Below are 24,858 nucleotides of genomic sequence, written 5' to 3'. Positions count from 1 at the left end.
AAATGATGCATGGAAATGAAATGACTTGGAAATTTCTAGTTTGAATCTCACAAGATCACTCAAAACAAGACTGTAGACTTTTCCAATTATCCACTGTGGGTTGGGGAGCCTAAAGACTCCAGCTACTTTTAGCTCGTGTTTGTGACTTTTGGAGTTCTCTCAGAGGCTGTAAGAAAGGAACTGAAGAGCAAGGGTAATCATTGTCATTTGAGTTTCTTGTGTTATCATTGCCTACATGTTGGCATCCCATTTTGACTGTCCTACTTCTTGAGTTAGTAACTGACTACACTCCATATGTATACAGTGTGTGTGTGTGTATATGTGTGTGTGCTTGCATGTGTGTGCATCTTTATGATCTGTATTTTTAAAAAATATTTATAGATATGGGACCTATCCACATAGAGTTTTTAAGAAGTTGGGAATTCCTGGCCCGAAACCTCTGCCCTTTTTGGGAACTTTTCTTTATTATCGTAAGGTAAGTGTTGCTTGAGGTCTACAGTTTGTTTTTCTGGTTGCAAAGACTGGCTTCCTTCCATTCATAAAAAGTGCTGTTGGGTTGACCCATTGTAACAATGAGATGTACAAGACACTATGTTGAAAACACATTTTACAACTTGGTGGCAGGGAGGGAGGAGTTGGGGAGGTGGGGAGGGAAGGGATGGTAGGGTGAAAACAAAGGAAGGGGTAACAATGCTTGATAGGAAATGTACTCATTACCTTACTCATGTAACTGTAACCCCTCTGTACTGTATCTTTGCAATACTTTTTTTTTTTTAAGTGCTGTTGGTGGAGGGGGAAGTGCCGACTTTCAGAAGCTGTGTGTGTGCTCCCCCTAGAGTATGGCCAGGTGTACTTCAGGGCTCTTGGTCCAGCTGTCCTGACTATTCACTGGCCGTGAGTGGATCCACTCAGATTTCCTGTATCTTGGCACTCACTTGAGAACTTGATAGTTAAAGGATTTTTTTCCCAGACCAGTACCAATTCCAGAAAGGGTCCCTCATAGCTCTAGGGACTTTTGTTTGCAAAGTCTTATATTAAGTTTCTATGCCAGAAGAGGTGACTTGAACATCCTACTCCAGGGACCTCATTTGGTAAACAAAAAAACAAGTTGCATGAGGAGATAAAAGATAAAAGATTGGACATGTCTGCTGGGTACTGTGCTTAAATATATCGTCTTAGTTCCTAGACAACCAATGACCTGGGAATTGCAGTTTGAAGCCAGCCCAGGCTCTCCCTCCTCCCCGCAAATGCTTGGATGAAAGCCACTTCAAAGTGACATACTGCATATATAAACTTGTTCTAGAACGTGATCAAGGGGAATGTACTTGGATGAGGTCTTAAACATGTAACATTTACCTTTATTTCTCTTCCCAGGGCGTTGTAGCTTTTGATGTAGAATGTTATAAAAAATATGGAAAACTTTGGGGGTAAGTATTCTGGAAACTTCCTTGGGGTAGATTGGTGAAGACAGATAATCCATTCTATTGGGACACAATCAGCCCAGAGTGTCTTGAGCCACACTGATGAGTTATGAATTCTGTGGAGGCTTTTCCTTATGAAGATCTCACCTGTCACCAAAATTTGTGTATGTACATGTTGTGATAGTCCTGGAGCTTGAATTCAGGGCCTGGTCACCATCCCCGAGCTTCTTCTGCTCAAAGCTAGCACTTGTCCACTTGAGCTACAGCTGCCCTTCTGGCTTTTTTGGTAGTTATTTGGAGATAAGAGTCTCATAGTTTCCTTCTCAGATTGGCTTCAAACCATGATCCTCAGATCTCAGCCTCCTGAGTAACCAGTATTACAGATGTGAGACACCAGTGTCAGATATGTTTAATATTTTTTTTGAGGGGGGGTCCGGTTGTGAGGCTTGAACTCTGGGCCTGGCGCTGTCCCTCAGCTCTTCAGCTCAAGGCTAGCACTCTACCACTGAGCCATAGGGCCACTTCCAGCTTTTTTCTTTTTGCTTATATGGTGCTGAGGAATCAAACCCTGGGCCTCATGCATGCAAGGCAAGTACTCTACCACTGAGCCACATTCCCAGCCCCATGTTTAATATTTTTAACATATTAAAAGCCGTGGTGACTGGCATGGATAAAACTCATGTATGCACTGCCTGAACTTAACCAAATGTCGCAATGATTATAAGCTCTTGGAAGATCTGTTTTGTCTTTAGGTGTCTCCTCTGTACCTCAGTACATTGGCCTTCATTCTGTGGACCCCTGTGTTCAAAATCCCTAGCTATTATTGGCATATGTTGAGGAGCTTGGAGTATGATCACGTCTGGATTTCTTTGTCCTGGCTCAAGGTGCAGAGCCTGGCAGGTTAGGTTTTTCACTCAGCTGTGTTTGGCACACGCACAGGTTGTACGATGGTCGGCAGCCCTTGCTGGCGATTACAGATCCAGATGTGATCAAAACAGTGCTGGTGAAAGAATGCTACTCTACCTTCACAAACCGCCGGGTAGGCATCCATTAAAAGAAAACACATTGTAATATTTATTTATCAACAAAATAGATATTTTTCCTGTTTTTATTATGAAAGAATTATAAGCTCTGTGGAAATGGGCAGGGGAAGAATGTTGAAAGGAGTGCTATTGATCAAGATACATTGTGCTCATGAATCAACATGTTGGATTAAAACCCTTCTGTTTATAAGATAATTATAAAGAAAGCAACAGATAAATGTTGATAGAGAAGCTTCTAGAATATGAGATCCTGAAATCATATGAGGTGGCTGCGGGGCCTCACATGGAACTAGACATTTGGGATAAATATACGTTGAGTTTCTTACAGAGGACCGACTGTTCACGTAGACAGTAGAAAGTTCTTTAAATGCTGACAATTCACTAATTTTATACAACTGTGCAAGATCTTCAGTTGAAATATAGCAAAAATCTGTTTTTCTTTGGAGTCTAGTCTTTTGGCCCAATGGGATTTATGAAAAATGCCGTCTCCATCTCTGTGGATGAAGATTGGAAGAGAATAAGAACATTGCTTTCCCCCACCTTCACCAGTGGGAAACTGAAGGAGGTAATCAAACCTGAGAACGTGGTGCTGGAACATTACAGAATGAGTCAGGGGACAGGCAGACAGACGGATCAGAGGGCTTTACCAAGAGGACATCCTCCAGAATTCCATGAATTCTCATAAATGGAATGTCCTTTCCATCTTTTGAGGAGTGGGGTGTGTCATGGCCGCTGGGATGTAAGTCTTCTCTTTTAACTTCTCTTGTTTTGTGCCTAGATGTTCCCCATCATCCGTGAGTTTTCTGATGGGTTGGTGAGAAACCTGAGACCACAAGCCGAGAAAGGCAAACCTGTGGCATTGAGAGAGTGAGCACTTGCTGGGCACTGGTGATGTATGCCCGTAATCCTAGCTACTCAGGAGACTGAGATCTGATGGTCACAGTTTGTTGCCAGCCCAGGCAGAAAAGTCTGTGTAACTCTTACCGTCAACAAACTACCCTCAGGAAAGCTGGAAATGGAGCTATGGCTCAAGTGGTAGAAAGCTAGGCTTCAGTAAAAGAAGCTCAGAGATAGCCCAGGCCTAGAGTTCAAGCCCCAGGACCAACAGAGAGAGAGAGAGAGAGAGAGAGAGGAGGGGGGAAGGAGAGAGGGAAAGAGAGAAGGAGGGAGGGAGAGAGGGAGGGAGAGAAGGAGAGAGAGAAGGAGTGAGGGAGAGAGAGAGAGAGAGAGTAAATCACTCCACCCTTGGCCTGCCCAAGCCCCAGTCTATTACCTGTTACAATCCATCAGTATCTGCTGCAAGCTATTATGTACATAGCATTTCTACTGCTGTCATTTGTCTGGTGTGTGTCTGTCTGTTTGTTTTCTGTTGCACCAGGGTTGTGGAACCATTGGCTCCTGGTAAAGACCTTGGCGGGGAGGGGGGGGGGGGGCGGGGAGGATGCTGGATTCTTCTGATGACCCTTCAAGCAGTTCTGACAGAGAACAGTTTCCTAATCTCTTGCCTGTCACAGGAATTCACTCCCACTTTTTGCTGCCCATGTAGCAGAAAGGAAAAAGGGGGAAAAGAAGTGCAAGTTTTAATTGTCCTGTGTCTTTCTCTTCTTCAGCATCTTCGGAGCCTACAGCTTAGACGTGATCACAGGGACATCATTTGGGGTGAACATCGATTCTCTCAACAACCCACAGGACATCTTTGTGGAAAAAGTCAAGAGGCTTCTAAAAGCTGACTTCTTTAATCCATTGCTTTTCTCAGTAGGTTCGTGGATCTCTCGCTTTCTCTTCTTTGTTAAAAAAGAAAACCTAGTTCAAAGCTGGGCATCGGTGGCTCAGGCCTGTAATCCTAGCTATTCAGAAGGCTGAGATCTGAGGATCATAGTTCCAAGCCAGCCTGGGCAGGAAAGTCTATGAGACTCTTATCTCCAATAAGCCACTCAGAAAACTGGAAGTGGCACTGTGGCTCAAGTGGTAGAGTGCTGGCCTTGAGCTGAAGCACTGAGGGACAGCGCCCAGGCCCAGAGTTCAAGCCCCATGACTCAAAAAAAAAAACCAAACCCTAGTTCATTGAGGTACAATTCATTCATTTATACATATAAGTATCTCATTAAGCTGTATAATTCAATGATTTTTTCACTGCATATAAAGATATATGTGGTCATTACCACTGTTTCACCAGAAACCCTGTACTGGGCTGGGAATGTAGATTAGTGGTAGAGTGCTTGCCTAGCATGCATGAAGCCCTGAGTTCGATTCCTCAGTACCACATAAACAGAAAAAGTCAAAAGTGGGGCTGTAGCTCAAGAAGTAGAGTGCTTGCCTTGAGCACAAAGAGGCTCAGGGACAGTTCCCAGGCCCTGAGTTCAAGCCCCAGGACTGGCAAAAAAAAGAAGCCCTGTAGCTGTTTCCTGGCAATGGCTCATACCTATAGCCCTAGCTACTCAGGAGTCTGAGATCTGAGAATCGTGGTTTGAAGCCTGCCTGAGGCAGGAAAATCTGAATCCCTGATTTCCAATTGGAGCTATGATACAAGTGCTAGGGCATCTGCCTTGAGACAAAAAAACAAACAAGAGAGAGAGTGTCTAGGTGCTGATTTCAAGGTGCTGATGAAAGAAAGAAAGAGAGAGAAAAAGAGAGGGAAGGAAGAAAGAAAAGAAAGAAGGAAGGAGCCCTGTACTTTTTAGCTTGTACTTTTCTACTTCTCTCAGGCCTGAATGATCACTTACCTATTTTCTCACTGTCTATAACTGTGTCTGGCTTCTGTGTTATGCTTTCAAGTTTCATCCATCTTGAGGTATGTATTAGTACCTTATTTCCTTATATGGCTGAATAACATTCCATGGTGTAGACAGCACATTTTGTATTTTCACCGTGTTTCTATTTCTTGTTTTCTGCTGTAGTACTATTTCCATTCCTTACATCTGTTTATGAGGCATTAAATATCAGCATGTTTCCAAAGGATGTTACAGATTTCCTGAGAACTTCTGTAGAAAGGATGAAAGAAAGTCGCCTCAAAGATAAAGCAAAGGTAAAAGCTGGTGATGGTTACTTAAGGATGTTCAAAGGTTATTTGGCTCTAGGTGTATGTTTTATATAACTGTTTGTCCTTTTCTAAAGTTAGATAGAGAACTCTAGGTTCAGATCAAGAATTTTTAGATTGGAAGGGAGAATGAAGAATTTAGTCGTTGGGAATGGAGGCATAAAATATATGAAAAAGAAAGAATTTAAAATTGAAAGATAAATGCTAGGCACCAGTGGCTCATGCCTGTAATACGCTCTACTCAGGAGGCTGAGATCAGATTTGAAGATCATGGTGTGAAGCCAGCTTGGGCAGGAAAGTCAGTGAGCCTCTTCTCTCTAGTTAACCAGAAGTGGCTCAAGTGGTACAGTGTTAGCCTTGAGCAAACAAGTAGAGGGAAAGAAACCAGGTTCTGAGTTCAAGTCCTAGTATACACGCGCGCGCACACACACACACACACACACACACACACACACACACACACACACACACACGTGATTATTTTATTTCCAAGCTTCACTCGGCTATAGGCCATCTACTGAAGTGTGTCTAGTTTAAATTTGAGCCCCTGAAGGCTTGTCTGAATATCTGATTCATACAGCTTAGACATCAGAACAAGGATGTCTGTAGGGCAGAAAGACAGTACTGGGTTCCTCCAAGTGTCACTGAAAAATCTGTAACATTCCAGAATGGTGATATGTTTGCAGATGCTTACTCTAAAGAGATGAATCTGTGGAATCTACATTAAGAAGAATGTGCACAGCTGGGCTCTGGTGGCTCACGCCTGTAAGCCTAGCTACTCAGGAGGTTGAGATCTGAGGATCGTGGTTCAAAGCCAACCTGGGCAGGAAAGTCCATAAGACTTTATCTATAATTAGCCACCAGAAAACTGGAAGTAGCGCTGTGGCTCAAGTGGTAGAGCGCTAGCCTTGAGCTGAAAAGCTCACAAACAGTGCCCTAGCCCAGAGCCCCATGATCAACAACAACAACAAAGGAAGTCTGAAAAAAGACTGAAGTCCTGGTGTTGTTTGTGAGCAAACAGATGTGATAGGAGAAGAAGCCACATCCTGCCTGGGCCAACAGTTTGCTCTTAGAAGTCAGAGAATGTCAGAGCTGGGGAGAGCAAAGACCAAAAGCTGGCTTTCTTTTAGGAAAAGATCCTGATCCAACCAAAGTACTAAATAGATGTTCTTGTTCTCTGGTGATTCAGGCAATCTTTCGGCCAGGCATTGGCTGTTCACACCTGTAATCCTTGCTACTCATGAGGCTGAGATCACATCTAAGGATCATAGTACAAAGCCAGCCTTGCCAGAAAAGGCCATGAGACTTATTTCCAATTAACCATCAGAAACCCGGAGGTGATGCTGTGGTTCAAAGTGGTAGAGTGGCAGCCTTGAACAAAAAAGCTCAGGGACAGTGCCCAGGCCCTGAGTTCAAGCCCCATGACTGACAAATAAGAAAGAAAAATAAATAAAAAGAAAGATTTGTAGAGTTCCATGGGGTATATTCACAGAGGAACGTTAAGCTCTGCTCTTCTGATTTACTTCTCATTTCATGGGTGATCTTCTGCCTTTGAAATCTGTGTCTTCTTTCCAGCATCGAGTGGATTTACTGCAGCTGATGATTAACTCTCAGAATTCCAAAGACATGGAGTCCCACAAAGGTAACAAGGAATCTTTTGGGGTCTACTCACGAGGAAAATGTGAAGTCAGTTTTCCACATAGAGGCATATTTCTGCAGAATTTCAGAAAGATCCACATTCTGCTTTTATATATGGCAGCCAAAGGGAATTGCATTCTCATTACCATGGTCTTATATATTACATTTACAGCCAGGTGCCAGTAGCTCATGCCTGTCATCCTAGCTACTCAAGAAGGGGAAATCCAATGATCATGATTCAAAGACAGCCCAGGTAGAAAAGTTCATGAGACTCTGATCTCAAATAAACCACTGAAAGACCACAAGTAGAACAGTGACTGAAGTGGTGGAATATTAGCCTTGTGCTAAAAGGATCAGGGACAGAGCTCAGGCCCTGATTTCAAGCCCCAGAAATCACATAGACACAGACAGACAGACACACACACACACACACACACACACACACACACACTTATTCTCTTCCTATCATTATTTATTTATTTATTTTTTGGTCTGGTCGTGGGGCCTGAACTCTGGGCCTGGGTGCTGTCCCTCAGCTCTTCAGCTCAAGGCTAGCGCTCTGCCACTTGAGCCACAGCGCCACTTCCGGCTTTTTTCTTTTTGCTTATGTGGTGCTGAGGAATCGAACCCAAGGCTTCATGCATGCAAGACAAGCGCTCTACCACTGAGCCACCTTCCCAGCCCTATCATCATTTATTTTCATATTCAAGTTCTCTCATGTTTATTTACTGAAAACCCTTTCATGTGAGCTCATGAGTCCTTTCTTCTTCTCCATATTTTTAAGTACATGGTATTTTAGAGAAATTGTAGCTTCATAGACAAATTGAGCTAAATGTAAAAAGATACTCCTGGACTACATATGAATAACCTCTTAACATCCAAATTGATTATAGTGACTTCTTTTCTTTTTTTCTTTTATTGTCTAATCCTGGAGCTTGAACTCAGGGCCTGGACACTATCCTTTAGATTTTTTGCTCAAGACTGGCATTTATCCACTTGAGCCACAGCCCTACTTCTGGCGTTTGGTGATTTATTGGAGATGAGAGTCTTGGGGCTTTTCTGCCTAGGCTGGCTTTGAATTTCAATCCTCAAATCTCAACCTCCTGAGTAGCAAGGATTATAGGAATGTACCACTTGAACCTGGCAACCTATTGATTTCTCCACCCTTAGATCCTATGGTTCCCTTAGATCCTTCGAATTTGTTTCAATGGAAAAGATCCCTCCATGTTCTTTTATTTCTATTGTTATTAAATAGTTGTACAAAGGGGTTTTGTCTTGCTGTTTCCATATGTGTACGCAATGTCCCCCAATCAGACAGATGGGTCACACTGCTATGGTGGCACCTGTTAGATAGAACATGGTCTCTTAACTGACCCAGCTCTAAGTGGCACAAATGGGGAACACAGACAAGATGGGCAATGGTAGTGCAGACCTTTGGGAAACTGGATTGAACTTAGTTTGTCTCTTAGCTCTTGTCACATGTGGTGACTAGGTGACATTACCTTGCTTCTCTATGTCTTATCCTTAGGTATTAGTGGTCTTATAAACCATGATTGTGGCATTGTGTACTGACTTCATTGACCTAAAATGTATGTTTCTTTCCCTTTAGGTCTCTCTGACCTGGAGCTAGCAGCCCAATCAATTATCTTTATTTTCGCTGGCTATGAGACCACCAGCCTCACTCTTTCTTTTGCTATGTATCTATTGGCCCTTCACCCTGATGTCCAAAAGAAGCTTCAAGAAGAAGTTGACAGGACTTTACCCAATAAGGTGAGGGCAAGGCACCTGGGGAGGGCAGGAACTGATGAGGCATTACAAGAATGTCTCCTTATCACTTCTGGTGAGGAATTCTGTACAATGTAAGCATGGAAGGCTTCTATTTTGGAAGAATTTAAAGAGAGAAATGAAAGAGGGTGGAGGAAATAAAGGTATTAAGTATTCCTCAAAGAAATATAAGATCATTGTAAAAAGCTCATTTTTCCAACTGAATCCATGTTGGCTCATGCCTGTAATCCTAGCTACTTATGAAGCTGAGATGTGAGGATCACAGTTCAAGGTCAGACAGACCAAGAAAGTTGATGAGACTCTTATCTCCAATTAACCACAAAACACTGGAGGCGGAGCTGTGGGTCAAGTGGTAGAGCAATAGGCTTGGGCAAAAGAAGCTCAAACCCAGCACCCAGGCCCAGGCCCAGACTTTAAGCACCAGGAGTGGCAGGAAAAAAAGGCAAAATTCTCAATGGCAGAGAAGTATAAGCACATATGAACTAAGTATTTAGGTGCTGATAGGTGCTAGATGTGCTGTGCTCAAGCCAGGATGGACTTGGCTAGGCTGCACAGGGTGACTCAAGACTCAGTCTCCTGGGTCAGAGTTAGAGTTGAGGAAGCTAAGCTATGACCCCGGGCATCTGGCATCTAAGCTGATCTTCATTAGAGCACAGAGTGGCAACCACGCATTGTCACTCTGTGCTCACATCTTTGACAACAGTGAGATTCTGTGGGCAGCTGGACTGGCAGTCAGTAGGGTACACGGCCTCCTCTTCTGAGCCCGCAGTCAAGCTCTGAAGGAACAACAATGTACTGGTCCAGCAACGAGGATGGGGCTGAGTCTGTGCATTTGTATCCTCTTTAGAACTTTTACTAGAACTGAAAGGATGTTTACTGGTAGTATCCTTATATATATACTATATATTTATACTATATAATTTATACTATATACTATATATTTATACTATATAATTATTTTCCAATTACAAAAAGGACTAGTTTCTCCCTTGATTAGTTATAGAATTGCATATGAGATATGATATTGTATATATATAATATGTATGCACTATAATGTATCCATGTATGTTGTATAATCACAAATGTGGCCATGTGGCTATTTTAAATAAACAGAACAGGATTTCTCTTTTCTAAAGACCATACCTCTGTTCTCTCTCTGGTGAGCTGTAACACTGACTTTGGTGTATTTGACTGGAGGGTCATTGTCTTCAGCTATTGGTCACATTCCCTCACAGGAGAAAGAAAAGCAGTACAGGGCACCAACAATGAGCTTGGGACCTAAGGAATGGACTAGCATATCCATACCTCCTATTTGTGTTTTTCCATGGACCATCGAGCAGATCCTAGGACATAATTATTAGTTAAACACCTTGTGAAAGTTAAGATTCTTTATCAGCAAGAGTTATTCTTCAAAGCTCCTAACAACACTGGCAGAATTTCATTGATTGAGGTCAGACTACATCCCAAACTTGTTAGGCACCTGCCACCTATGATGCCGTGATGGAGATGGAGTATGTGGACATGGTGGTGAACGAGGTTCTCAGGCTGTACCCCATTGCTGGCCGACTTGAGAGGGCGTGTAAGGCAGATGTGGAAATCAACGGAGTGGTTATTCCCAAAAACACCGTGGTGATGGTACCAACCTACGCTCTTCAACGGGACGCCAAGTACTGGCCAGAGCCTGAGGAATTCCGCCCTGAGAGGTAAGCGGGCCAGGAGGAAAGATGCCTTCCTTGACATGGTCACTTCCTGCTTCTGCGTGGTCCCTTAACTTAGAAGGCATAGTGATCTTGTTCAATGATTTGCACAAATGCCTTTACCTTCAGCAATTTTTTAATATTACAAGCATGACAAATTTGGACAAAATTGTAAAAGTGGACCAGAAAAAAGGGATACAAATTCTTAAGTCTAGAAATAATCATTTATTAATGATGTCACATCTATGGATATATATCCAGGAGCATACTTCTATGCATGTAATTGTAGTGGGTTTTATTTTTCTGTTTTGTTGTTTTTGTTTATCTGTCATAGGACTTGAACTGAGGACGTGGGTTCTGTTCCAGAGCTCTTTTGCGCTCAAGGCTAGTACTCTGCCACTTTGAGTCATGGAATGACTTCTGGTTTTCTGGTGGTTAATTGAAGATAAGAATCTTTTTTCCTGCCAGTCCTGGCTTTGAAATGAGTTTCTCTGATCTCAAGCTCCTGAATGGCTAGGATGACAGACGTGATTCTCCAGCTCCCAGCTGGATTTTACTTTTAAAGAACTGCTTACTTAGTAAACTGTAAAGTCTTCACCATCCCGTGTTAATATACTATATAAGCGTGTGTGTGTGTGTGTGTGTGTGTGTGTGTGTGTGTGTGTGTGTGTGTGTGTGGAGAGAGAAAGAGAGATAAAGGTACATGGATGGATAGAGGACTGACAGACTGAATTATTGATTGATTGATCACTCTGTAATTACAGAGGACTGTAATTTACACCTGTATTTCAGTCACTTGTGGCTCAAAACCCTTTGAAACATATGAAACCAGCTGGGCACTGGTGGCTCACACCTGTAATCCTGGGTACTGAGGAGGCTGAGATCTGAGGATCATGGTTCAAAGCCAGCGCCAGCAGGAAAGTCTGTGAGACTCTTACCTCCAATAAACTACCAGAAAACCAGAAGTGGTGCTGTGGCTCAAGTGGTAGAGTGCTTACCTTGAGCTGAAGAGCTGAGGGACAGCACCCAAGCGCAGAGTTCAAGCCTCATGACTGACAAAAAAAGAAACAGTATTTAGTATATACAGCAGTACTGAGTATATACAAAAGAGTAAAATCTAAGTATTATACTGAATTTATTTAATAGGAGTAATTGTATATAATCTAGAGATGATTTGAAGTATACACTAGGACATACATCTTTTGCAAATAGTCTGCCATTTCTTATCAGGGCCTTGAGCACCTATGGATTATGTTTTGTTTGGATGTTGCAACTAATCCTGCATAGACAGGGCAAAGTGTGTGTGTGTGTGTGTGTGTGTGTGTGTGTGAGTGTGTGTGTGTGTGTGTGTATGCTCGTGGGTGACAGGTGGGTGTGTATGAAGATTTAGGATGACTGTATGCATCTGCCATCATTTATTCTATACTCTCTGCATTTAGGTGTTTGGGTTTTTATTCCCTCTGGTTTTGTGTGCCATTCCCTTTAGCTGTCTGAATTCACCACACCACCCCATTTTGGGAAGCACAGTTGTCTTGCACTGATTAGTCATTGGTCCTTGGCCCTCCAGGCTGATCACTGAAATGCAGACTGAGGAGCTGAGATGTCTTGGGCCTGATGGTTCAGGAAACCTCCCTGACTCCAGAGCAGACTGTGGGTCCTCATGGCCCCATGTGTGGCTGCTATCCTGGGGCAGCTCCTGAAGCAGCCTTCCTCTGGTGTGGATTGAGCAAGCTCTCCTGGAAATGTGGAGCTAAGGGCAGGCTTTGGGCGCAGTGTACAATCTAGAAATCGTTTCATTGTTGTGTTGATAAACAACAAATGGGATTTTAAAGTCAGAAGATGTGTGATCTTGACCTCAATTGTCCCTGAACTGGGGTCTTCCTGGTGGCAGAGGCCTCGTCTTGTGGGCTGTGCTGTTGTCTCTAGAGCCAGCATGAAGTGTGCCCCTCGCTCTGGTTGAAGGAGTGCGAAGGAAAGTGTAGATAAGAAAACCCACTGTTTATTGTGCTACACGCAACTGCAGTGTTGCCTGTAAATATGTCACTTCTACATGTCCATGCATCTGGAAAATTCTAGGGTGAGGAGACAGGAAAAAATGTATAGCTTACAATTCTTTCCTTTTGTTGGTTAGACATTTTTTTATATTTTATTTTTTTCAAAATTTTTATTGTGATTAAGTGGTTGCATAATTTCCCGAATTTCACAGTATTGTGGGATAGTGATGCTCAGTTAAAGTCACAAACACATTCTAACTTTCCTTGAGCAAATTGTCTATCACGATCTATAACATTTATGAGTGCTATGAGCTTTGCAGTAGTTATTTCTTCCACATTGGTTGATATGTACATTTCTTTTGTTTTGCATAGCATCAGCTGTTCCCTCTTTCCCACTTGTTCCCTCCCTCCCATCGCTGCCATTGAGTTGCTTAGTTCATTCTGGTCAATGTCCAGTGCAGCTGACGGGTCCCGCTGTTATGTGTTTTTCCCTGATTCCCTCTAGTTCTGTGTTGTCCTCCTGGTTCCCCTCTGGTGTGCACAAATATACCATACATGGGTTATTTAGTAGCATGGGTTATTTAGTAGTGTTTCAACTAGATGAGTGGAAGTCCTTTGTTTCTTAAGTTCTGTTAATTTTGTCGTATCACCTAACGTTTTAGATTTAACATCCAGTTATCAGGAGACCATGTGCCTTTGTCTCTTTCCTCTTGGCTTACCTCACTCAACATGATTTCTTCTAACTCCATCCATTTCCCTGCAAATGCCATTATTTTGCCATTTCTGATGGCTGCATAATATTCCATTGTGTATAGATACCACAATTTTTGGATCCATTCATCTGTGGTGGGACATCTGGGTTGTTTCCATATTCTGGCTATTGTGAACAGTGCTGCAATAAACATGGAGGTGCATGTGTCCTTGTATATTGGTTCCTGTTGTTCAGGATAGATGCCTAGAAGTGGTATGACTGGGTCGTAAGGGAGGTCAATATTTAGCTTTCTGAGGACCCTCCAGACTGCTTTCCAAAGTGGTTGTATAAATGTACATTCCCACCAGCAGTGTAATAGGGTTCCTGTTTCTCCACATCCCTCCAGCATTTGTCATTGGCTGATTTTAGGATGTAGGCTATTCTGACTGGGGTAAGGTGGTATCTCAGGATTGTCTTTATTTGCATTTCTTTCACAACCAGGGATAGTGAACATTTCCTCATGTGTTTCTTTGCCATTTTTATCTCTTCATCTGAGAAGTCTCTCTTTAATTCCCTTGTCCATTTAGTAGTTGGTTTGTTAGGTTTGGGAGGGATTAGTTTCTTGAGTTCCCTGTATATACTGGATATTAACCCCATGTCTGATATATTGTTGGTAAATACTTTTTCCCAATTAATTGGTTATCTTTCTAGCTTGGTTGCTTATAGCTTTAGCTGTGCAGAAGCTTTTTATTTTAAGATAGTCCCATTTGTCGAGTCTCTCTCCAATTTGTTGTGACCCTGGGACTCTGTTCAGGAAGTTCCTTCCTTGGTTAGACATTTTTAAGACACAATTTTATTGTTGTTACTAAGGTATTGTACAGTAACTAGGCTACCATTTCCTAAGTCAGATAATGAGTACATTTCTGTAGTTGTTGTTGATGATGATGGTATTAGTTGTTCCCTGTGCCTGTAAATTTTTTCTTAGAGGAAGCGCAGAAAAGGAGAGAAGAAAGATGAACTAATGTAGTCATGCTGTACTATTGCGTGCAGAACCACAGAAGGAGCCAGGTGGCTCACACCTGTAATCCTAGCTACTCAGAAGGCTGAGATCCTAGGATTGAAGTTCAAAGCTAGCCCAGGCAGGAAAGTCCCCACAAGATTCTTATCTTCAATGAGCCACCAGACAACCAGAAGTGGCACTGTGGCTCAAAGTGGTAGAGCACTAGCCTTGAACTGAAGGGTTCTGGGATAGCGCCCAGGTACTGAGTTTAAGCTCTATAACCCACAAAAATAAAGGGAAAAAGAAAACAAACCATAGCAGGATTTCATTGACCAGTACTATCTAGTACTGATTAGGGATGTCTGAAGTTCAGCCACCAATAGCTGGGTTCTTGAGGTGTTCATGTTTTCCCCACTTTCATTGTTTCAGGTTCAGCAAGAAGAACAAGGAAAGCATCAATCCTTACATCTACATGCCCTTTGGAGCTGGGCCCAGAAACTGCATCGGCATGAGGTTCGCTCTCATGAACATCAAACTTGCTCTTGTCAGACTCATGCAGAATTTCTCCTTCCAACCTTGTAAGGAGACCCAGGTCAGTATACTTCCTAGGTAGATAATACTTCATGACATTTGTTTGGGACTGAATACTGGGGCTTGAACTCAGGGCCTCACAGTTTTCACTGTGTTGTTTGCTCAAGGCTGGTGCTGTACCACTTGAGCTACACCTCCACTTTCCAGCTTTTTGCTGGTTAATTGGAGAAAAGAGTCTTAGGGACTTTTTCTATCCTGGACTAACTTGAAAGTGTGATATCAGCCTCCTGAGTAGCTAGGATTATCCACATGAGCTGAGGGTGCCTGGCTTTATGGGAGATTTGGGGGGTTTGCCTATGTTTTTTTTTAATTGAGAAGCCTATTGTCATACAAGGATATTTTTGTTCATCTGTCAATATTTGATGAACCAAAAGAATCTTTGTTGTTTTTGTTCCATTTCTTGGATTCCCCAATTTGGGAATTAGATAATTTATTTGGCAAAATCAAAGTAGAAAGCTTGTGTCCATACAGGCAGATTAACATGCGATGGCTTTGCTGAGTGCATTTGAACTTCCTGTCAGTTGGAATTAGAAAGCATGACATATGATCATGATATATAATGATCTTGTCATCATGATATTTGAGAGGATTCTCTTCTGACAAAGGTTACAGCTGTTTCCTGAAGGATAGAGGCTTATTTCCAAGGCTCACAAATTTAAAATTCTGCTCTTGCATGATAGTGTGATTCCTGCCAGAAAAAGGGAACATAGATAGAGAGATAGATAATTGGTAGATGATTGGTAGATAGATAGATAGTTTCTGCTTCTTGTATGGCTTTGGGGTAGCTGTGTCAATTTCCTATTAAGTGTACAACCAAGTAACTTAACCTTAAGAAAAATGGGGCCACAATATACATGAGATGGGACAGATGCTCTAGAGGTCCCCAGAGCATCTCTTTTCCAGATTGGAGACTGTTCACTTTCATAACGACATGCTTATCTTCCCTGTTCTGGGATAGGCAGGCTGCCCCTCCACTACTGAAAGACCCACTCACAATATGACTACTTAGTGTAGTACTCAGAAATTCCCCACTTCCCACTACACTGGGATATCAAAAGAACATGATAGAAAAGTAAAAAGAAAGGGAAGGAGGGAGGGAAGAAGGAAGGAAAGCAGGTACCAGCTGCTCATGCCTGTAATCCCAGCCATTCAGGATTTGGAGATCTGAGGGGCATGGTTAAAAGCCAGCAAGTCAGGAAAGTCCATGAGACGCATATCTCATAGACCTAACTACTGAAAAGCTCGAAGTAGAGTTGTGGCACAAGTGGTTGAGTTCTAGCCTTGGACAAAAAGTGCAGTGACAGTGCTGAGGCCTTCAGTTCACACCCCAGGATACTCCCCTATTCAATAGGAAGGAAAGAAGGAAGGAAAAAGAAAAGAAGGAAGAGAGAAAGTAAGCAAGCAAGCATTGGCTCAAATAGAAGAATGACTGGATTATTTAGAATTTGAAGACTTTCTGAAATTGAAATGTATACTACTTTCTCAGATCCAACAAATCCAAAATGAAACTTTTTATGAGTTTTCAAAAATATCTTGCCTTAATGGCTAAGAATCTGGCTTAAATTTTGTGTGTTTTTGTTCCGGTCCTAGGACTTGAACTCAGGGCCTGGGTGCTATCCGAAGCTTTTCCCCTCAAGGATAGTGCTCTACCACTTGAGCCACAGATCCATACCCAGCTTTAGAGTTGTTAACTGAAATTAAGAGTCTCACAAACTTTCCTGTCTGAGCTGACTTTGAACTGTGATCCTCAGATCTCAGCCTCTTGAGTAGCTAGGATTACAGGTGTGAGCCACTATTATCTGGCTGGTTCAATTTTTTAAACTCATTCTTTTTTTAAAAAATTATATCATTAAAGTAACATAACATAAATACCTATATTTTCCCCCAGTGAATAGATGAAAAAAATACTTTTCCCACCTTAGTCTTGACAATGCTTAATGAATGAGTAGAAAGAATTCAAGACAGGCAATGTCAAAACTAGTTGTCAATCATTATTACCTTTATCTTTTTTCTTTGCTGCTATGATTGGAAGTGCGTAGCTGATTGTTTCCTCATTACACTTCTTTCACTGTTGCAGATTCCTCTGAAATTAAGTGGTCCAGGACTTCTTCAACCAGAAAAACCCATTGTCCTAAAGATTGTGTCAAGAGATGGGACCGTAAGTGGAGCATGATTTTCTGCAAAGATTTTTCTGCTGTGTTCTCCAAAGACATTGTTTCCAAGAGCACTAGAAAATCAGTTGATTGTATGGGGGAAAAACAGTCCCTCCGAAATAGAGCCAGGCATGGTCTCTGCAGTGAATTCCTGATTAGCAGTTCTGGACATTTTCAAGTTTGTTCAATGGTTGTGTGAGCTTTTTATTATTACATAATGTTTTATTGAGATTAACTGATTGCATAAATTTGGCAAATATCACAGTACTGTAGGATAGTGATACTTAAAGTCACAAACACATTTTAACTTCACAAGGCAACTTGTCATGATCATGGTCTATAAACTTCATTAATTCCATAAACTGTGACAATAAACTACTTCTTCCAAATCGGGTGCTATGGACATTTTCCTTTTGTTTGGTGTCAGCTATTCCCTCTTTCCCTCTCATTCCCTCCCTCCTGTGTGGGCTTTTATCTACTGGGTGCCATAAAGGAACTGACTTCCTATTCTCACAGGAGTATTGCTCTCTCCTGTCATCCCTGCCGTCCTCAGAGCTGTGATCTGAGCACAGGCATTTATCACTAGTCTTATCAACAATTAGGAAAAGGAGAGCTCTTGTGATGATCCCATTGCAAAGATCTATCTTTAATGTTTTATTTGCATCATTCTACTCTGTGAATTGTGTTGAGAAAGCTGATAACAAACTTCATTCTGCAAAGATTATGATTATGAGGCCTCCACCCACAGGAGGGGCTGAAAGAGGATCTTCCATTTTTATCATCAGAACCAGTGATTGCCTGGGGTCTGTTTCAAGTCTCCAATTAGATTATTCATCATCCACAGGGTTAATCTGCCATGTTCTTCCTCATTGAAGGTGTATTGCTCGTCTGATGCTGCCATTTCTAAGTTCATATTTTTGTACCACTCTACTGAGATGTATTGTATTGGGTTTTGATCTAATGTTTCTGTCTCATCTCCCCCCAGTATTCCTTTGTAATCCATTTTCATCTCCCTGCTGTTTTAATATAATGAACACTGAATAAAGATAGCTGCTTGGTCAATTGATTCAACAGCAATGTTAAAAGCACTCCTTTATTTCAAACATCATCCTTTCTTCCCCTTCGGTTCCAATGCTTTCACTCAGTGCTTTCTCTTGTCTGTTTTCCTTGTTTGCTCATAATTTAGTCCCAAAGCTTCTAGAGCATACCAAGGTGGTGGGTACACTGTGCAATGGAGAAGGGAGTCATGATGGCTTCAAGTCAGAGATAAAGTAGGACCAGGAACTCCTCCACATGGAGGGGAAGCCTGGCCTGGATGTGGGAACCCAAGCTAGATGAAATGAAGCTATGCAGATGGGCGGCCTGGTAAAGGCAGCCGTGCCTCAAGGAGGGCATGGAGGCATAGAAGTTGGCCCCATAATGGATGAAATAAGAAAATATATCAAAGGTAAGAGAGGTTTCATTTACCACTGCTGATGAAGCAAGTCACCTCTTCAGAGAGAAAAAAACATGAGAGAGTGGAGTAGAATATGGCAGTGTACATGAATGCTTTTCGAGATAAGTGGATAGATAGATTGTCAGACAAACAGATGGATACTATTTTTTAATAACCAAGCATGCATGTATTACCTATCAACAGTTTGAATTTTGTAAGAGCAAGAATTCCAATCAATATCGAGCAAATGAACTACAGAGACACTCAAGGAAAAAATTTTAAAAACGCAAATGGCTGGTGGTTGTATGAGAAACTATTCAACATCTTTTCTCAATGAGGAAATGTAAAGCAAAACTACAATCAAAATGGCCATTATCAAGAATATAGACTATAAGTTGGGTACTGGTGGTTCATATCTATAATCCCAACTACTCAGGAGGCTGAGATCTGAGGATTGTGGTTCAAAGCCAGCCCAAGCAGGAAAGTCTGTGAGACTCTTATCTCCAATTAATCACTAAAATGCCAGAAGTGGAGCACCGAGACCCTGAGATTAAGCCCCCCACCCCCATTTCTATGACAGACTGGGGGATGATGATGGAGATTGGGTCACCTGGTGGCAGTGCTGTGGCAATGTTCAGGTCCTGGTTTTGCAGGTCATGTCTTAGTCACATGGGCGAATTACCATTATAAGAATCTAAGAGATAAGTCGGATGCCGTTGGCTCACGCCTATAATCCTAGCTAATCAGGAGGCTGAGATCTGAGGATCACTGTTCAAAGCCAGCCTGGGCAGGAAAGTCCATGAGACTCTTATCTCCAATGAACCACTTGAAAATTCCAAAGTGGTGCTGTGGCTCAAGTGACAGGGTGTTCATCTTGAGCTGAAGAGCTCAAGGACATCACCTAGGCCCAGAGTTTAAGCCCTGAAACCGACAAAAAAAAAAAAAAAAAAAAATATATATATATATATATATATATATATAAGGCATGATTAAAAGTGAGTGGAGAGTTTAGTTTGAGATGGTTCTGTAGAACAGTTCCTTGAGGGAGGTTCTCTATTGGTGCTTGTGAAGTGGGCAGGCACAGGCCTGGTCTTACTAGCTCAACCCAGTATAGGGAGTCACTGCGGAAACTGGAAATGCAGTGTTTTTCACTGAATTTTTTTTCTTTTGCTCCACAAGTCTCTCACACTTTGCTGACACCCAGACACCCTTTACCATAGTCCTGCCAAACCTTCTAAAACTCTCGGGCTAACTGATTTACAGCCCTCAAAATTAACTCGCCTATGTACCCACATCTGGTCTTAGTACTTTCAATGTTGACATTACTGACTGATTGACTCAAAGCAACAAAACAGAGAGGGGTCCAAGGCCTCTACACTCAAGCCTTCTACCTCTACTCCAGATCCTCCGCCTCCTTGTCTAGCCCCGCATACCAAGTTTTCCTCTGCTATAAGCCCCCCAAACTGTCTCCTCTAAAATCTTTCCTATTCTTGTAAGAGTTCAATCTCCTCTCTCTCTTCTCTCCCTCCCTCTCTTCTTTCCCTCTCCTTCTTTCTGCCTCTCTGCTGGTGCCCTTGAGAGTTAAGATCCAGGCAGGGTCTCAGGGACCCTCTTCTAGGTTTCCTCTCAAGGCTAGCCATCCTAACTTAAATTCTCTTAGTTAAAACTGTCTGTCTCCCTCTGTCTGTCCTCCAGTACACCCACTCTGTTTCTGCGTGACCCTGCCCTTCTCCCTTTCTGCTTGTTGTCTCCTGTTTGCTTGCTTGCTTACTTACTTAACAGAGCTCTACCACATTCACTTACCATCCTGATTTGCTTTTTGCCATTTTGGCCATGTGGTAGGTTTTGGTGTGCCCTCTACCCCCACTTTTAGCAAGTGTTTAAAGGTTAATTTGTATGCTTATATATCTTGTTACCAAAATTGTTTTAAAGGTTTTCTGGTAATTGTCTCCAGGAGAACTTTGGAGTAAGTGTCTGCCTGTGTGTCTGTGTTTTGTTTGCATGTTTTTCTGGTATCTGGGGATTGATCCATCTGGAAATTGAAGAGGTAAGGGCAGTAGATGTGCTTGAGAACTTGCCCTTCTTCCTCCTACTCTGACAATGTGAGCAGGTTCTGTGTGGTCATGGTAGCGTGAGAGACTACCTGGCATCTGGCCATGGTAGAGGTTCTGTGGACCAGGCCACCCGGTGTCTGGCCATGGTACAAACTGTGGATCAGGCCCCCCCCCCGAATCTGGCCATGGTAGGGTGAGAACTACCCTGTGTCTTGCCATGTCGGAGGTCTGAGGACCAGGCCATTTGGCGCTGGAGGTTTGGGGGCCAGGCGGACCCAGCATGTTTCTGTCCTATGGATCCTTGTTTTCTGTGTCTTTGTTGTTCATTTGGACATCTCTGGAGAAATAAAAGTTCCAGCCTCCAGCTGGGTCCAGTCGCAGACCTACTGCAACAGCAGTCAAGAGTCCTGGCACAGGCAGTTGCAGGCTTAGTTTGGTCCTTAGCAATCTGGCTAAAGTCACAGGCCTCAGGCTGCATCCCCTCCCTTCCACAGCAGCCTGAGCAGTGACAGTGCACAAACAGCTGTGGGCCTGGTTGGGACATCTAACTAATCCTGTTCTTGTGAAAGTTGTAAAGTGCTCTTGTCTAAAAGTGGATAAAAGACCGAGTCAGACCAGTTTAGTTTCAGGTGACCCCCACCCAGCCTTCAATATTTGTTTTTTGATGTTTATTTGGTTAATATTTCTCTACCCTGTGAAAGGCTGTAGTTCATGAGGTCAAGGATTCAGACTCCCCCATGCTTAGTGCCAAATACATATCGAGAACATGGCAGGCATGCAACCAAACCTACATGCACAGCAAGGAGGAAAATAAAGGTCTTAACTACATCCAGTACTAACAGAGGCTGTGGCTGTACTTGACTTCTCCACATCACCCCCAAATGGGAAATTCATAAGAACTGTCTCTCCCTTTCTCCAGTAACCAAAATGAGGCCCTGAAAATCAGCAAATCACATTTCACACAATTGAGAAAAACTGGTACCTACCTAAATGAGACAACCTTATTTTATTTTCCTGGCGCAATCAGAATTGTGACTTGTAAACTTTGAATCTAATATGTATATCAGAACACACACATGCACACACACACACAAACACACACACTGAATACAATTTATTCATTCAGTGAAAATCAAGACAGGCTTCCTATGAGAAGGGCCATATGAGTGACCAGCACAAATCCTTTGCACCGCCAAGAGCATGGATCAATAATACAATTACCCTCTGAGTGTTAACTGAACTGTCACCTTTTGTTAAAGAGACGGGAAAGTAGTGTCCATGTGAGATGTATGTGTCTAATACCTGCATGATTAATTTGTCCTTGAATATGCAGGAATGATCTCATCTGTGTATCTGAAACCCAGAATTTTATCTGATTGTTCTCATCTGCGTACTCTGTATACAATGGATCTTTAAAAGTACACAATGCCTAGGTTGGAAAGTATGGTTCAGTTGGGAGAGCATTAGCCAATGAGTGAACACATCAGGTACTGAGTTCGAGTTCCAGTCTCAGAAAAAAACAAAAGAATACACAATACCTTCAATTAGTATATGGGCCAGTGAGAGAACAAATGTCATTAGACCATTCTTCTGGCAAACACTAAATTCTGGGACATGTACAGTCCAGCTCTTCATATGTGTGTTTGAAGTACTAATACATAATTAAATTCACAAAGGAGTTGTCTCCTTTCATCATCCTTTCCATAGAGTAAGGCCTTTTGTGTTGGTTAAGGCAGCGTGCTGGTTCTGTTTGTTTATTTGGTATAGAACATTTATTTTAATATTATTTATTTACTTATTTAATATCTTTTTTTTTTGTCATTTCTAGGGCTTGAAGTCAGGGCCTGGTTGTTGTCACTGAGTTTTTCTACTCATGACTAGTGCTCCACGACTTTGAGCCTCAGCTCTACTTCTGGTTTTCTGGTGGTTAATTGGAGATGAGTCTCACAACTTTTCCTGCCTGGGCTGGCTTTGAACCAGGCTCCTCAGATCTCAGGCTTCTGAGCACTAGGATTACAGGCATGAGCCCCCAGTATGGGGCAGAAAATTTACTCTTTCTCTGACTATTTTTCAATTCAATACATGAACAATAGAGCAAAAATCCCAACCAAAGCTCATGGTTAGTTTTTAGCTTTCCTGTTTTAGCCTTAAGGAATGCCAAGCCTGTTTTTGTTGGTATTATAATCTCAACTAGTTTGAGCATGGTGTGGAGATGGGTAGAGTGGCAAAAAGGACATATTAGTCCTTGTAACAAAAGTATAGCTGTCAAATATGTGTTTTGGAAGAAGATGATATAATTTTAGTTCCACTGAGATTCTATAGCTTAAAAAATTATGCAGGGCACTGGTGGGTCATACTCAGGGGGCTGAGACCTGAGAATCATGGTTCAAAGCCAGCCTAGGCAGGAAATTCCATAACATTTCATCTCCAATTAACTACCAGAAAACTGGATATGGAGTTGTGGTTCAAACTGGTAGAACGTTAGCCTTGAGCAAAGAGCTTAGGAACAGTGCCCAGACCCTGAGTTTAAGCCCCACACCTGACAAACATTTCATATACAGGGAAAGTTTGGGATTTGAGTGAGTTCATTAAGCCATCAATAGCAACCAGTATGCAATATTTCACTGTTTGAAATATAGTAGCATTCACCATCAGTAATGTATTTCCTTGTCTACTGCTCTGATGGAGAATGTGAAGGTGAATATCTTACATGCCAGTGCCCTTTCTATTCATACGATTTAGATTCTCTATTCTTTCCAGTAAGAACAAATGTCATCCTTCATTGTGGGAAACATCTTGGAGCGTCTATAGAAGTCATTTGATGGAGGAATCAGAATTTCATCTCCAGGGTGGCTGCAGGCCTAAATCCCACTATTTTCCTCTACTGACATCCATTGGGGAGTACCATCTATCAAACACTGGTAGAGCTGAGCTATTTGCAATCTCCCTTATTTCTTAACTTCACAGACAATATTTTGTCTTCATTACTAGACAGCTTTCTGGAAGGCTCTTGCTGTCACTGTGTCTCGGTTTCTACAAATGTAAGTAGTTACTCAAGCATGAGCCCTAGCTGCCAGATCAAACGAATGCAAGATGGCAGGAATGTACTGGAGTTCACTGGACTTTAATCCTACTGTTCCTAGGTCTTGCCTCCTAGGTTCTGACTTGTTGATACTCAGGCTTACTGCCATTTTTTTCTTTCATTACCACTGTATTGGAATCCACCAATCACCAAAATTCTACAGTTGTGACACATTTATGTATGCTTCCTACTCAGCTGCTTTGGAGAAATAGGGCTGTGTGGCTCCTGCTCTGTCGGGTCTTCCTCCGTCCTGAAGAAGATGGATGGGGTCTGAGGAAAGGTACTTGTGCAGCTCACCCAGTTCCCCAGCCTCCCTTAGCCCCGGAGACAATCAGAGGCAGCAGGGAGTCAAGTCAAGCAGGAACTCCTTTATTACCACACAGCAAGCACTTTTTTTAAAGCAAAAGACCGTGTGGCTTGGAAGGGGAGGAAAAGGAACCAACCAATCACTGTAAAGGTCACACCCTATCATGAACCTAAGCTTCCAGGAGCTGTTGAACATAAACAAACCGGGGTCTGCCTACTCAACTCCCTCTTAGCGCCATCTTTGCTGCCCGTGTGCCCTACACTGCTCCATCCCTGGCACTGTACCCAAGGCATTTATTCACTGGGCCCTGAGTTAAGAATGAATAAATGCACTGGTGCTAGTGGCTCACATCTGTCATCCCAGCTACTCAGGAGGCTGAGCTCTGAGGATCCCAATTTATAGTGGTGGGCAAGAAAGTCCATGATACTTTTATCTCCAATGAGCCTCCAAAAGGCCAGAAGGTGAGCTGTGGCTCAGGCAGTAGAACACCAGCCTTCAGAAAAGGAAAAAATATAAAATAGGTGTATGCATTTATTCACCTGGCGTTTCTCCCTGGAGAGGCTTCACCCAAAGGTGAATGCTTATCACCCTGGAGACTTCAGGCTGTTCCATAAGCTCCCAGGGGAAGAAACTGAACCCAAAGTTCTGGTTGGGAATTAACACATTTTACCAAGGAGACATCAACTTAGTAACTTTGTATTGCTGTGACAAAACACCCAAGAGAAACCATGTAAAGGAGAAAAAGTTTTTTTTTTTTTTTTGAGGGAATCCGTTCCCATAGACCGAGGCAGGACTGAAACCTCACGGTGGAATGAAGTGTTCAATTCATGGTAGTTTGGAAGGAGAAAGAAAGAAAGAGAGAGGAGGAGAAGAGAGAGAAAAGAGAGGGGGAGAGATGAGAGGGGAGAGAGATAGACAGAGGATAGAGAT

At 42.5% G+C, this 24,858-nt stretch overlaps 1 protein-coding gene across 1 annotated transcript in view; it reads left to right on the top strand.

Moving 5' to 3' along the window:
* The window catches only part of LOC122113684 (cytochrome P450 3A9-like), a 123,625-nt gene that overhangs the window by 1,851 nt on the left and 96,916 nt on the right, over positions 1-24,858 (top strand). Inside the window, exons 2-13 of the mRNA XM_042686752.1 lie at positions 382-475; positions 1,375-1,427; positions 2,361-2,460; positions 2,916-3,029; positions 3,243-3,331; positions 4,075-4,223; positions 5,362-5,489; positions 7,077-7,143; positions 8,749-8,909; positions 10,401-10,627; positions 14,736-14,898; positions 16,975-17,189. Of these exons, the coding sequence (XP_042542686.1) occupies positions 382-475; positions 1,375-1,427; positions 2,361-2,460; positions 2,916-3,029; positions 3,243-3,331; positions 4,075-4,223; positions 5,362-5,489; positions 7,077-7,143; positions 8,749-8,909; positions 10,401-10,627; positions 14,736-14,898; positions 16,975-17,070 (1,441 nt within the window). The 3' untranslated portion in view covers positions 17,071-17,189. Of the gene's footprint in view, positions 1-381; positions 476-1,374; positions 1,428-2,360; positions 2,461-2,915; positions 3,030-3,242; positions 3,332-4,074; positions 4,224-5,361; positions 5,490-7,076; positions 7,144-8,748; positions 8,910-10,400; positions 10,628-14,735; positions 14,899-16,974 lie in introns of the transcript that reaches the window.

Source organism: Dipodomys spectabilis, unplaced genomic scaffold, assembly GCF_019054845.1.
Source record: "Dipodomys spectabilis isolate Male_0828 unplaced genomic scaffold, ASM1905484v1 ptg000098l, whole genome shotgun sequence".
In the NCBI taxonomy this organism is placed as follows: domain Eukaryota; kingdom Metazoa; phylum Chordata; class Mammalia; order Rodentia; family Heteromyidae; genus Dipodomys; species Dipodomys spectabilis.
This window is presented reverse-complemented; position numbering and strand designations above follow the sequence as displayed.